The 14031-nt window shown below is 41.0% G+C and overlaps 1 protein-coding gene across 1 annotated transcript; it reads left to right on the top strand.

Moving 5' to 3' along the window:
- The first annotated feature begins 1499 nt into the window (after window positions 1-1499).
- On the top strand, window positions 1500-11370 carry aurka (aurora kinase A). The gene is made up of 9 exons (XM_024146887.2): window positions 1500-1847; window positions 1997-2065; window positions 7649-8066; window positions 8151-8190; window positions 8359-8550; window positions 8866-9004; window positions 9524-9672; window positions 9862-10036; window positions 10526-11370. Exons 2-9 carry the CDS (start codon window positions 2000-2002, stop codon window positions 10703-10705), a joined length of 1359 nt encoding a protein of 452 aa, XP_024002655.1. The 5' UTR covers window positions 1500-1847; window positions 1997-1999; the 3' UTR covers window positions 10706-11370.
- Window positions 11371-14031: the final 2661 nt, after the last annotated feature.

Raw genomic sequence — 14031 nt, 5'->3', positions numbered from 1 at the left:
GGGAAAACGAGCTATGACTGGGAAAATATGTTTTGAAAGTTCATCCAACTCGGAATTGTAAATCGGGAACACGGGCCTCTTTCTAGAGCTACGACCTGAAGATCACTGATGTCATGATTCAAGCTTTTTTTCCCGAGTTCCCAGTTGTCTTGAAAGCACCATAAATCCAGAGAATGCCAGACTTTGATGAAAGTTTTATGACAAAATTTGCCCATGAAGGACCGCCGCGCCACCTTCCTGTTCAAGTGAATACAGTACATGATGGTGAGTCCAGAAATGTATTGTATGCTGCTGCATAAATGATGTAATATGCCAGGGAGATATTTATACTGTAGCTAATAAAGTAACACTATGTTGTGTAGTAAGCTGTTACCAGCCCATGTGCCTCACCCTAATAATTTGGTCTATTTTCACCTCTTAATTTCACCTACTGTTCTGACTTGGTGGTGCACATGTGGCCTGTAACCTGTTTTAGAGAAATGTAAAAAACACATTTTGTAAGAGCTTTCATTGTCTTTTTATATGCCCCCTTCATTTATCCTACGGTTCTGACTTGGTGTACAGGGAGAACACTGTAAGTACAGCCCATGTTCTGAATTCTGTAGCTGTACATTTCAAAAGTGCTGAACAAATAGGTATATTGACTAGATCTGTCCTAGCTCGCTCATTAATGTCTTAATTGAAATGACTGATTGCCTCTTATCCGCTTGTCATCCCCTTATGCCATAGTTAGTACATCTCAATTGTCAGTAGAAACCACATTTGTCAGCCATATGTTTTTTTTAAGGCAGTAAATCAGGCTGAATGAACTGTTTTGCTGCCAGACAAGGCTCCTCTGATAGCCAGGTGTAGCAGGGTTAAGGTGTTGGGACTCTGCTGTTGGGACATCTTTATGTAGGCCCTAACAGTTTGTGTGCACCGTTATAGTGCAATTAATGTATTGTTTAGTGTTGTGTAGTGGCTATGCTGGCATGCATCCCATATTATTTTTTGCAAATAACCGGTTTATCAGCTTAGAGTGCGGCGCATCATCCCATGGTATCCGTGAAGGCTACGCACATCAGAAATATCAATGAAATATTATAGTTCCTACACATCACTTTCTATATTCCCAAAAAATAGTCATTTTATAGGCTGTGTTGCTTACCATGTTGTTGTCATGTTGTGTTGCTACCATACTGTGTTGTCGCGTGTTGCTGCCTTGCTATGTTGTTGTATTAGGTCTCTTTTTATGTAATGTAGTTGGAGTCGTACGACTCCAACCACAGGAGTCGAAGTCGACTCCAAAAATCCTGGAGTCGTGCACAACTAGTGGTAACAAGTGGAAATCCATCTAATTATTGCCATTGCCACTGAAATTCCCAGATTGCATTTCGAGTACCACGTTATGACCAAACCTGTGTTAGCCAATGGTTATTTGGAAGAGGGTCGCCCGTCTACCAATCACAGGCCGTAGCGTTTTTAAAGGCATTTAAAAGAGGGATGTTTGAAATTAAACAAGACGCAGTTAGCGAGTCAGTGTGTGATTGACTAGAGTGCAATGTGCATTTTAGTTACACGCTAGTTATCCAGATGAAATATTAATATAGCTACTAAACTCGTGGGCTGATAGCAAATATCGAAATACTATCGAGCTAACGTTTGCGAAACGAGGTTTCTTTCGCTTGGAATCGAAATATCTGGTTTGGCTGACTTGCTAGCTAACGTTAACGAGTTGGCTAACCCGTGCATCAGTTTGCAGAACTGAGAGTCGGCTTGCTAGATTGGGGTTTGGTGTCCAATATTCATCAATACACGACGTGAGAGAAGTCACTGCTGGTTTTTGAACCGTCGTAGCTAAGATTTCGGTAAGTTTAGACCCCATAATCAAGTATGAAATATGGATGTTAACGTTAGGCATACTGAAGCTAGCTAGCTAACGTTAGCTATCAATGTTAGCTAGCTTGCTACTTTTCTTTTGGCTAAATGCGCTAACCACATTTAAATATTTCTACAGAATATGGATGCTGCTAGACTCAAGTTGGCAAAGGACTCGAAGCATCAAAGGCCTGTGTCTGAACACAAGGTCAGTTCCTCATTCTAGTTAACACTGTTCCAACTTTTTGTCATGGAAATACACAGGATGTAACGTTAGCTAGCTATGAAGACAATCCTAACCCCGTTGTTCGTATCACATGATTCAACTAACTAATAATGGTCAGTGTTGGGTAAGCTACCTTTTGAAAATAACTAGCTACAATTTACCAAGAAAGTACCAATTAACTAATTCCAGTGAAGTAAGATGTTACTGTAATCTGAAGTGTCATAGACTACAAATTGAAGTAACAGGTCACTTTGGACTCATATTTTAAGTGTAATTTGACCTATTAAACTAAATGTTTCAAGTGAGAATTAGGCAGGTTTGACGAAATATGAAGGTGATTATTGGCAAATGCAGTTTTTTTTGTTGCCTTGAAGTAGTGTAGATCCAGTAAGCAACACTGCTATATGCAAAGTATTTAGCGTAGGTAGGTACGTGTACCAGTAAAGGGGGTTACATAGTCAATTGTACGACTGAAATGGGTCTTCTGCATTTAACCCAACCTCTCTGAATTGGAGCCAATCAAAGTTTAGACATTTCTGATTTATACAGCCCAAATTTGAAAGAAATAACTTAATCTCATGTGAAGTTACTACTTTACTTACAACCTTATGTTTGGTAAAATGAGTACTCAGGGCTGGGCTGAAAGGATACCGACTGTACTGTTAAAGCCTGTGGGTGTTCCAAAAAGCCCACGTCCATAAATACATTTAAATGTCCAAATGTTGTAGACAAATTTCTTATCCAAGATTAACTTCTAAAATGATTAAATTACTGTTCGTTGTGTGAAGTTACTAATAACATGGGTGTCTAATTTTATCCATAGACTTGATTAGTTGATTCTGGTGTTACTGCTTGGTTTGTTTGTAACCCTGCACCCTCACTATCCCTCTGTGGCTAAGACACCATGCACAAATTATTTTTGAATGCGGGTTCACACTTGCAATACTGTTAATTAGTAAATTGTTTCTTAATCCTGTTGTATTGCAAAGGTAGTTGGACCAAAAAACAGAATSACCTGGATGAATGAAGGACAATGTCCTAACCACATGAGTAGTCCAATAGTCAACTTGTCCCTCGATTCCAATTTGTCATCTACTTGTAGGTGTTCTATCCCTGAAATCCTCCAACCGTAATCTTAAAGGCATAACTGTAGCTTGAGTATCTTTCTTAAATTAAATCTGAAGAAAATGCATGACTACTTAGCTTCATTGCATATTAGTGATGTCAACACATGATCCCAATGTGTTTCAATGCAAACTGGGCTTAATGGAAGCATACTGGGCAACAATGGATTTATAGAAGAAAAGGTACAAATCTGTGGTTATGCCCCTGAGCAAGGCAGTTAAGCAACATCAGCACCCAGGGAACAGTGGGTTAAGGCAGACCCCTGCACCTCAGAGGGGTTGTGTTAATGTGGAAGAAACATTTAAAGTGTTCACCATATGCCACTGGTTATGGCTCATTAAAAAGATTCTCTGGTACTTTTGTATATTTTGTTGCAACTAGTTCTGAAAGTGGTGCTCATGAGGAGTGACACAATTTCACCTGGTTAATATTGCCTGCTAACCTGGATTTCTTTTAGCTAAATATGCAGGTTTAAAAATATACTAATGTGTATTGATCATAAGAAAGGCCTTGATGTTTATGGTTAGGTACACGTTAGAGCAACGACAGTCCTTTTTCACAAATGCGCACTGCATCGATTATATGCAACGCAGGACATGCTAGATAAACTAGTAATATCATYAACCATGTGTAGTTATAACTAGTGATTATGATTGATTGTTTATTATAATCTGTTTAATGCTAGCTAGCAACTTACCGTGGCTTCTTACTGCATTCGCGTAACAGGCGGGCTCCTCGTGAGGCAGGTGGTTAGAGCGTTGGACTTGTTAACCGTAAGGTTGCAAGATTGAATCCCTGAGCTGACAAGGTAAAAATCTGTCATTCTGCCCCTGAACAAGGCAGTTAACCCACCGTTCCTAGGCTGTCATTGAAAATAAGAATGTGTTCTCAACTGACTTGCCGAGTTAAATAAATAATAAATCCGCGTCCAAAATTACTTATTTATGAAAATTTGAAAACTGCTATTTCGATAAATCGGTCGGCTTCTAATAGATATATCTTTGACATTAGCCACTAGTAGGAATTTACACAACTGTTTAACAACTATGGATTGAACCACATGAAATGGTTGAAATATTAAATGGTAGTTAAAAAATAAAATAATAATAATAATACTAAGATTGAAGGGGGCTGTAGGGTAAGTATACTCTTATCTACTATAAACACTACCTAGAGTTGAAGTTAGTTCAAATAACACCATGTTAATGATGTTAGTGGCAGGTAGCCTAGTGGTTAGAGCGTTGGACTAGTAAAGGAAAGGTTGCAAGATCGAGTCACCGAGCTGACAAAGTAAAAATCTGTGGTTCTGCCCCTGAACAAGGCAGTTAACCCACTGTTCCTAGGCGGTCATTGTAAAAAATAATTTGTTCTTAACTTCTCTGGGATATGTGGGATGCTGATGTCCCACTTGGCCAAAAGCCAGTAAAAATGCAGAGAGCCAAATATATTACTATCAAACTTTCATTAAATCACACATGAAAGATACCAAATTAAAGCTACACTTTGTTTTGAATCCAGCCAACATGTCTGATTTCAAAAAGGATTTACCGCGAAAGCACACCAAACGATTGTTAGGTCAGTACTAGAGGTCGACCGATTAATCGGAATGGCCGATTTCAAGTTTTCATAATAGTAAATCGGTATTTTTGGGCTTTTATTTTTTTTACACCTTTATTTAACTTGGCAAGTCAGTTAACACATTCTTATTTTCAATGACAGCCTAGGAACGAGGCAGAACGACMGATTTTTATCTTGCAACCTTACAGTTAACTAGTCCAATGCTCTAACACCTGATTACATTGCACTCCATGAGGAGCCTGCCTGTTAGCGAATGCAGTAAGTTGCTAGCTAGCATTAAACTTATCTTATAAAAAAACAATCAATCAATGACTGTCATTGCTCCAATGTGTACTTAACCATAAACATCAATGCCTTTCTTAAAATCAATACACAAGTATATATTTTTAAACCTGCATATTTAGCTAAAAGAAATCCAGGTTAGCAGGCAATATTAACCAGGTGAAATTGTGTCATTTCTCTTGCGTTCATTGCACGCAGAGTCAGGGTATATGCAACAGTTTGGGCCGCCTGGCTCTGAACTAATTTGTCCGAATTTTACGTAATTATGACAACATTGAAGGTTGTGCAATGTAACAGTAATATTTAGACTCATGGATGCCACCCGTTAGATAAAATACGGAACGGAATAAACGTTTTTGTTCGAGGTGATAGTTTCCGGATTAGTCAAATGTATATGGTTTAGAGAAATAGTCGACACGTTATAATTCCTGTATTAGCTTGCTGCTGAATTTGAAAGGTGTTCCTTTGTTATTTTACCGTTCATGTCTTCCATAGAGAATGTCTTGACCTACTTCAAATGAGGTCTGTTTCGTGCAGGCTTAAACCGCCTCGACGTTTTGATACCCGTGTAAATCTCACTAGGATAAGGTAACGTTTGTCAACATATCTTCATAAATCCGCTCTACAAAAAAATGTATCTTCGCTTATATTTAGCGAATATTGATCAGTTACCTTGTCCTATGGATATCTACACCGGTGATGTAAACCTACACGAAACACAGACCTTATTTTAAGTGAATCTAAAAATATTTTATGGAATAAGTGAAGGAACCGCTTTTCAGTTTTTGATAGGTGTCATGGGAATTATGGCTCGCACTTTGGTTGTCAATTCTTACCATGCCCATTATTAAAATCGCATTTCCTGCATATAGAAATGACAGTTKTTGTTTTCAACATTCATCACAGGTAACTTAAACTCTCTTTTTATTCAAACAGTTGAGAGTATTTGTCTCCTAAGCAGACTCTTCAGTATCATTGTCACTTCAGAGCTGTGTGTGTATTATATATATATATATATATTTTTTTTTTAATAAATCGGCCAATTAATCGATCAGCTTTTTTTGTCCTCCAATAATCGGCATCGGCATTGAAAAATCATAATCGGTCGACCTCTAGTCAGTACATAGCCACAGAAACACTGCCATTTTCCCAGTAAAAGATAGTAGTCACCAAAGCAGAAATTTAGATAAAATTAATCACTAACCTTTGATTATCTTCAGCAGTTGACACTCATAGAACATCAAGTTACACAATACATGTATGTTTTGTTCGATTATGTGCATATTTATATCCAAGAATCTCAGTTTACATTGGTGCCATGTTCAGAAATGCCTCAAAAATATCCGGAGAAATTGGAGTGCCACATCAAATAACAGAAATACTCATCATAAACTTTGAAAGATACATGTTTTACATAGAATTAAAGATACACTTGTTCTTAATGCAACCGCTGTCAGATTTCAAAAGCTTTACGGAAAAAGCAAACCATGCAATAATCTGAGACGGCGCTCAGATAGAAACAAAATTTCTCCGCCATGTTGGAGTCAACAGAAATACGAAATTACGTCATAAATATTCCCTTACCTTTGATCATCAGAATGCACTCCGGGAATCCAAATTCCACATTGTTTTGTTTGATAATGTTCATTATTTCTGGCCAAGTAGCTACTATTGTTAGCACGTATAGTACACATATCCAAATGCTCGCGCAGATCCAGTCGGACAAACTTCAAAAAGTTTTATTACAGGTCGAATAAAATTGTCAAATTAAGTAGAGAATCAATCTTTAGGATGTTATCATAAATATTCAATAGCGTTCCAACCGGAGAATTCCTTTGTCTATAGAAGTAATGGAACGCAAGTTGATATCATGTGGAATGTGCGTGACCAGGAACTGGCTCTCTGCCAGACCGCTGACTAAACCAGCTTCCATCCGGCCCCACATCACAGTAGAAGCTTCATTCAACGTTCTACAGACTGTTGAAATCTAGTGAAAGCTGTAGGAAGTGCAAACAGATCCATATCCCACTGGGATTTCAATAGGCGATGGGTTAAATCGACCAGCCTCAGAATTCTCACTTCCTGTTTGGGTTTTCTCAGGTTTTTGCCTGCCATATGAGTTCTGTTATCCAATAGTAATAATAATATGCATATATTAGCATCTGGGACAGAGTAGGAGGCAGTTCACTTTGGGCACGCTATTYGTCTAAAGTGAAAATGCTGCCCCCTATCCTAGAGAAGTTAACTGACTTGCCTAGTTAAATAAAGTAAATATGCAACATGTAGTTGAAATGCATTTAGTTCACTACTCAGTTCAACTTGCTACGTGCTGTGGATGGCCTTGTATAAAAGCCTGCATGTCTTGTGGGACTCAATGGCCAGGCTACATTAACACTGCTGTAACTAAAGAAACAGGAAACTGTCATCCTCCTAAATAGGACGAGTCATGGCTTGACCCAAACCGTTGACTGCAATATCTAGCATGCAACTAACTACTTTTTGGTTGCATAAAGCAGTGTGCTGATATCGTTCTGTGTCTTGTCTTAATAGTACTCGTGACTTCCCTCCCCATATGTTTAGCTTACAAGTGATGGGCCGAAGCGTGTTCCCGTGTCCCAGTCGTCCAGTGGTCACAAACCTGTGGCCTACGCCACACCAGCCCAGCGCATTCTAGGGCCGTCAAATGGGCCGCAGCGTATCCAGCGATCCATGACCCAGAAGCCGGAGACCACAGTCCCACACACCAAGACCACACAACAGCAAGCTGGTTATCAGAATGTGAATCCTGTTCAACCCCAGCCTAAATCGCAGTCTCAAATACAGAGCCTCAAATCTGTTAAAGGGCCACCTCAAACCCAGACCCCCAAACCTGTCCAGACCCCCAGCCAGTCAAAGGTTCCGACCCTGAGCCAGCCAAAGACCCACACCAATGCTTCAACTCCTGCAAGTTCTGAGCCAGCCAGAGCCACTGAACAACCCAASCAGGAAAAGCCACAAAGTAAGACCCAAAACGTTTTGTAATGGTCAGATTGGATGGTTGGTAATTCCTTGGTCCACTCTTACAATTGTTTTGTTTGTTCAGATAAACCTACCAAGAGTGAATCCTCAACTGCTTCTTCAAAGTAAGTGCAGGTGGTTGACTGAACGTTGAATCTGGCCTCATCAGACCAGATGCTGTGATTCTGTTCCAATGTCACTGCCGTAGAATGGTTACAATACACTTCTGCCTCGTTACTGTGACGGTAATGGTTTCTATGGTGTAACTGACTTGGCTGATCTTCCTATTGTAGGAAACGCTGGGCCCTGGAGAACTTTGACATCGGTCGTCCCTTAGGGAAGGGTAAGTTTGGCAACGTGTACCTGGCCAGGGAGCGCCAGACCATGTTCATCCTGGCCCTCAAGGTGCTCTTCAAGAAGCAGCTGGAGAAGGCCGGGGTGGAGCACCAGCTACGGCGGGAAGTGGAGATCCAGTCACACCTCAGGTGGGTGCTGATCATGCCGTCCTAGCTGACATTCAGATGGACTGACTGGTGGTTGTCACGTCTGTTTAGTGCTTTAGTCAACTTCTGTTGGGGCATAACAAGGAACAGTCAAATTAATAACGCTCTTCAACAATTGAGTTGTACAGTAATCAGTCCTACAGACACGACAAAGCACTGAGTGGTTGGCTAGTAGGATCAAATATTTTCTGTCTACCAGGCTAGTCCTAGTATCATCCCTGTGGATGAGTAACACATCAGCCTTAATGTTAAATATGACATTAATGCACTGATTTTAATTCAGCTTTTCTCTCACAGGCACCCCAATATYCTGCGTCTTTATGGTTACTTTCATGACACGGCTCGTGTTTACCTCATCCTGGAGTTTGCTCCTAAAGGGGAACTGTACAGTGAACTGCAACGATGCGGAAGCTTTGATGAACAAAGGAGTGCCACAGTAAGAGGAATTTGTGTACTTATTTTTTTTACTTTGAGAGTAGTTTAACATGGCCCGTGACTATAGATTGTGGAATTATTTGAAGTGTGGCCTGCGATAGGCATAACGGCAACCACAAACATGGCACCAGTAATGCCATAACTGAACTATGACCGTTGAACGGTTTAGGCTAGACATGGGCAGTTTCCTGCACAATCATGATTCTGCCGTTAAGATCTGCATCCACAGCTGTTCTGTTTGTCTGTAGAACACTCAAGGACTGAGTTGCAGCGATCTAAATATGAAGATGGACTTAAGTCTCTGCTTTCCTGAGCATTCCACTACCTTGACACTAATCACTTCAAAGCCTACAATCATTTGAGTTCAAATTAGTCAGGACTGGATTTGCCAGGTCTTTGTAGTCCTAAATGCCCTTAAAATAATTTTCAGATTATCAATAAGTTATATGAAACCTCTTAAATCACGTGCTGAGGCTGCCGTTCCACCTCGGCCTAAATTGAAACCATTCTGTTTCTCCAGTACATCATGGAGCTGGCGGATGCCCTGAACTACTGCCACTCTAAGAAAGTCATCCACCGGGACATCAAGCCTGAGAACCTGCTGCTGGGGGCCAACGGGGAGCTGAAGATAGCAGACTTTGGCTGGTCGGTGCATACACCCTCCTCAAGGTAACCCCTCCATCCATCACCTTTGTTGGAAGTTTATTCGCAACTTGAGATTGATGTGAAATGAGTTTGCTTTCTGCAGCCGGAAGCATTGTCATGTGGAATAGGGAAGTTGTTACTTTTCCATCTGCTACATTCCTGATGTTTCACCTCACTGAATATACCCTTGATGCTCTTCCACCCTCTGTCCAGGAGGTCGACTCTGTGTGGGACTCTGGACTACCTGCCTCCAGAGATGATTGAGGGCAGAACCCATGATGAGAAGGTGGATCTGTGGAGCCTGGGGGTGCTCTGCTATGAGTTCCTTGTGGGACGCCCTCCATTTGAGACAAAGAACAATGAGGACACCTATCGCAAGATCTCACGGGTCAGAACTGACTAAAGTTATTTTATGTGGAGCTGTTGCTTTACAATTGGGATAGAAAATAATATTTAACAGCAGCAAGACACGTTGATTCAGCTTTGCGCCTATTGGTTTACGTTTAGATCAAATTGTATTTGTCACATKCTTTGTAAACCGGTGTAGACTTATGGTGAAATGCATACTTTAAACCAAGCTTAGATAACTTCATCTGGTGCTCTGTTGGTAAGAGCTTAGAGCTGGCTGTGAATTGGTCTCTTATTTAGCTGTTTGGTATTGGTTGACAGGAAAGTCCATTTATTAATGCCTTCACTATAGATTCAACTTGAATGTTCTTTCACCCAGTTTAAAACGCGCTGCTGACAACGCCACGGTAGTGTTTATTTCCTGAATAGATCATGTAGACCATGTATTGGTAGATGTTTAGGATTAAACTGAACAGGTTTATGTTATATACCTGGAACACAACTCTGAATCCACCTCTCCTTCTTGCAGGTGGAGTTCACTTACCCGGTTCACGTTAGCGCCGGCAGCAGAGACCTAATAGACAAACTGCTGAAGCACAACCCCCTCCACAGGCTCCCTATCCAGGGTGTCCTGACCCATCCCTGGGTGGTGGAGAAATCTACCAAGACGCCCACTGCCATGTCTCACAGCCCAGAGCAAAACAAATGAGAACCGTTGCATGGTGTTTATGAAATCCTGGTTGGAAGTTTCCCACCACCTACACAGTACTGTGGTCACGGTCGTGTTCATTAAGGCGTGTAACAAAAGTCATCATTCTTGGACTGCTTCAGTCTTTAGTTTGCTGTCTAATGAACATGACACATGCTTGACTATACTAAAACTTGACCTCACTGCTCTGGATAACTTGGCTTTCTTCTTCTCTATGAATGTGTCATCTGGTGTATTGATGCCCTTCTGTGATTTCTGCTGCCTTTTCTATGGCATTTTATCTTTGTAAATATCTTACTGTTTTGTTAGTAAAATTATGAGAATTTTGTGGTATTCACTGTCATTACTTGAATAAATGTTGGCTTGACATGTTGCRGTGTTCATGAGGGATAGGAGGTTACAATGCCAAACTTGCAATGGTGCATCATTCAAATCTGCTTTATTTTTTACTTTGAGGTAGCCTAATATATCTAATGCACAGTTTATATGGACAACTACAGTACATTTAAGTTTACTTTGTTCAAATCATTCAGTAGCCAGAACCCTTTTCACTGGTAATGGCAACGCCCTTGTTTTCCACTAGATGGCGTACCACTCATTCTAATGAAGCAGCCTTATCCACATTTTGACTGATCCGGAGAAATAAAGAATTTGCTCTAACTTTACATTTTCTTGTGACTACTTGGTCTGTACGTTACATTCACTTAATTCCAATATCATTTGAATATACTATGGAACGCAAACCTCTGTTTAATCTCAAAGGCGTGATTCCATAGTTGGCTATATTCTAATTATAGCTCGATGGTAAGCGACGCAATTAATCATTCCCTGTGCCTCGTCGCTGTACTATACCTCTACGTTCAGGTGTCAGTGTCGTTAAAATGGCTGCTCATTCAGCACTTGCGTTTTTAACACTCCAGTTGGTGGAGCGTTTKCGTCACGAATTTAGTTTGTCATTGGTCCGATATTCCATCAGTTATGCCGTTAATGAATTTTGCTTTCCTTGTACCTGGGGACGATCAACCATACCGYCACTGATGTGATTTTGAGAAGGCAACTAAGCGAAGTCTAAATGTAACCGAATTGCTGTAATATCTGTGAATATAATATCGACTCAGCTCAAATACTTTCATATTAGTGTGTGTACACCCCTTCAAATTTGTGGAATCAGCTATGTTGGCTACACCCATCGCTGACCATGTATTTTTTTAATTTAACCTTTAACTAGACAAGTCGGTTAATGAATAAATAATTTTCAATGACGGCCTAGGAACAGTGGGTTAACTGCCTTGTTCAGGGGAAGAACATGTTTTACCTTGTCAGCTCAGGGTTTCGATCTTGCAACCTTTTGGTTACTAGTCCAGCGCTCTAACCACTAGGCTACCCTGCCGCCCCAAAGTCAAGCACACAGTCATGCAATCTCCATTGACAAACATTGGCAGTAGAATGGCCTTGCAGAAGAGTTGTGACTTTCAACATGGCACCATCATTGGATGCCACCTTTCCAACAAGTCAGTTGGTCAGATTTCTGCTCAGCTAGCGCTGCCCCGGTCAACTAAGTGCTGTTAATGTGAAGTGGAAACCTCTAGACGCAACAAAGGCTCAGCCATGAAGTGGTAGGCCACACAAGCTCACAAAATGGGACCGCTGAGTGCTATAGTGTGTAAAAATTGTCTGTCCTCGGTTGCAACACTCCTGAGTTTCAAACTGCCTCTGGAAGCAACATCACAAGAACTGTTTGTCGGGAGCTTCATGGGATGGGTTTCCATGGCTGAGGAGCCACACACAAGCCAAAGATCACAATGCCAAGTGTCAGGGGTGTAAAGCTCGCTGCCATTGGACTCTGGAGTGCTGGAAACGCGTTCTGAGTGAYGAATCACGCTTCACCGTCTGATGGACGAATCTGGGTTTGACTGATGCCAGGAGAACYCTACCTGCCTGAATGCGTAGTGCCAACAAGTTTGGTGGATGAGGAWTAATGGTCTASGGCTGTGGATCAGGCCCCTTAGTTCCAGTGAAGAGAAATCTTAAGGCTACAGCACACAATGAGAACTAGACGATTCTGTGGCAACAGTTTGGGGAAGGCCCTTTCCCTGTTTCAGCATGCCAATGTCCCCAAGCACTAAGTGAGGTCCATATAGRAATGGTTAGTTGAGATTGGTGTGGAAGAACTTGACTGGCCTGTACATAGCCCTGACCTGAAGCCCATCTAACGCCTTTGGGATGAATTAGGACGCCGACTGCGAGCCAGGCCTAATCGCCCAACGTCAGTGCCCGACCTCACTAATGCTCTTGTGGCTGAATGGAGACAAGTCCCGGCAGCAATGTTCCAACATCTAGTGGAAAGCCTTCCCAGAAGAGTGGAGGGTGTTATAGCAGGAAAAGGGGAACAACTCCATAKTAATGCCCATGATATTAGAATGAGATGTTCGATGAGYAGGTGTCCACATACTTTTGGTCACGTAGTGTAGTCAGACAGCAACGCCTCTTTTCGTCTCATCTTTTCCATGTTCTAATCTCATCCTCTTTAGTAGCCTACTTTCAGCTGTGGAGCGTGCAGATTGGGCTGAGGTAGTCAGAGCTACTGTAAACCTCTGTCAATGCCCATGTATGCATTTACATCAACAGATTGTAAACCTTATGGAGATGGACTGTGCACGATGTGCAGGTCCTCCCAAATAGGCCTGCGGTCCAGATGCAAAAAAAAATTAACACGCAATCCACATGTTCGATGAACAGGCAGGCCTATCTGCTTGTGCCCCACAGCAAAAATCTGGCAAATAGCATACCGTCTGTTATAACTTCATTCCGCTAAATTTATACAAGCATGATGAACCAAAGTGGACTAGGCCTATAAACTGCACATAACCTTAAACTATTAACCTTTAGGCTACCGTTTTCTTTATTCTATATAGCGTTTTAGATRTACAGGGCTAGGCTATTCCAAGCAATAGCAAAAGCTACTGTCATTATAGACAATTACTGGCTRAAATGTACCATTAATCGAAGCAAACCGTAACAATTATGACACGTGACTTGTGCACCTGCATTCACTGTTGGCAGTGCTCACTTGGACCTCTCTCTCTCTCGCGCGCGCGCTTAAAAACAACACATATTTAATTAACTGAAACATTACCTTTTTGGTCTTGAATGTAATTACATACTTCCTGTAATTCAGAGTGGCTATTACACATGAATAACACTCATAAAATGTTAATCATTAAACAAAACCATGCATGTATTTTTTATTATTAATCGTATATATGAAAAAAAATCTCAAAGTATTCTTCAACATTTTTTTTACATATTTTATTCTATTTATAGAG

Source organism: Salvelinus sp. IW2-2015, unplaced genomic scaffold (assembly GCF_002910315.2).
Source record: "Salvelinus sp. IW2-2015 unplaced genomic scaffold, ASM291031v2 Un_scaffold16599, whole genome shotgun sequence".
Lineage (NCBI taxonomy): Eukaryota > Metazoa > Chordata > Actinopteri > Salmoniformes > Salmonidae > Salvelinus > Salvelinus sp. IW2-2015.
Note: the sequence above shows the minus strand (reverse complement) of the source record. Positions and strands in the feature narration are given on the sequence as shown.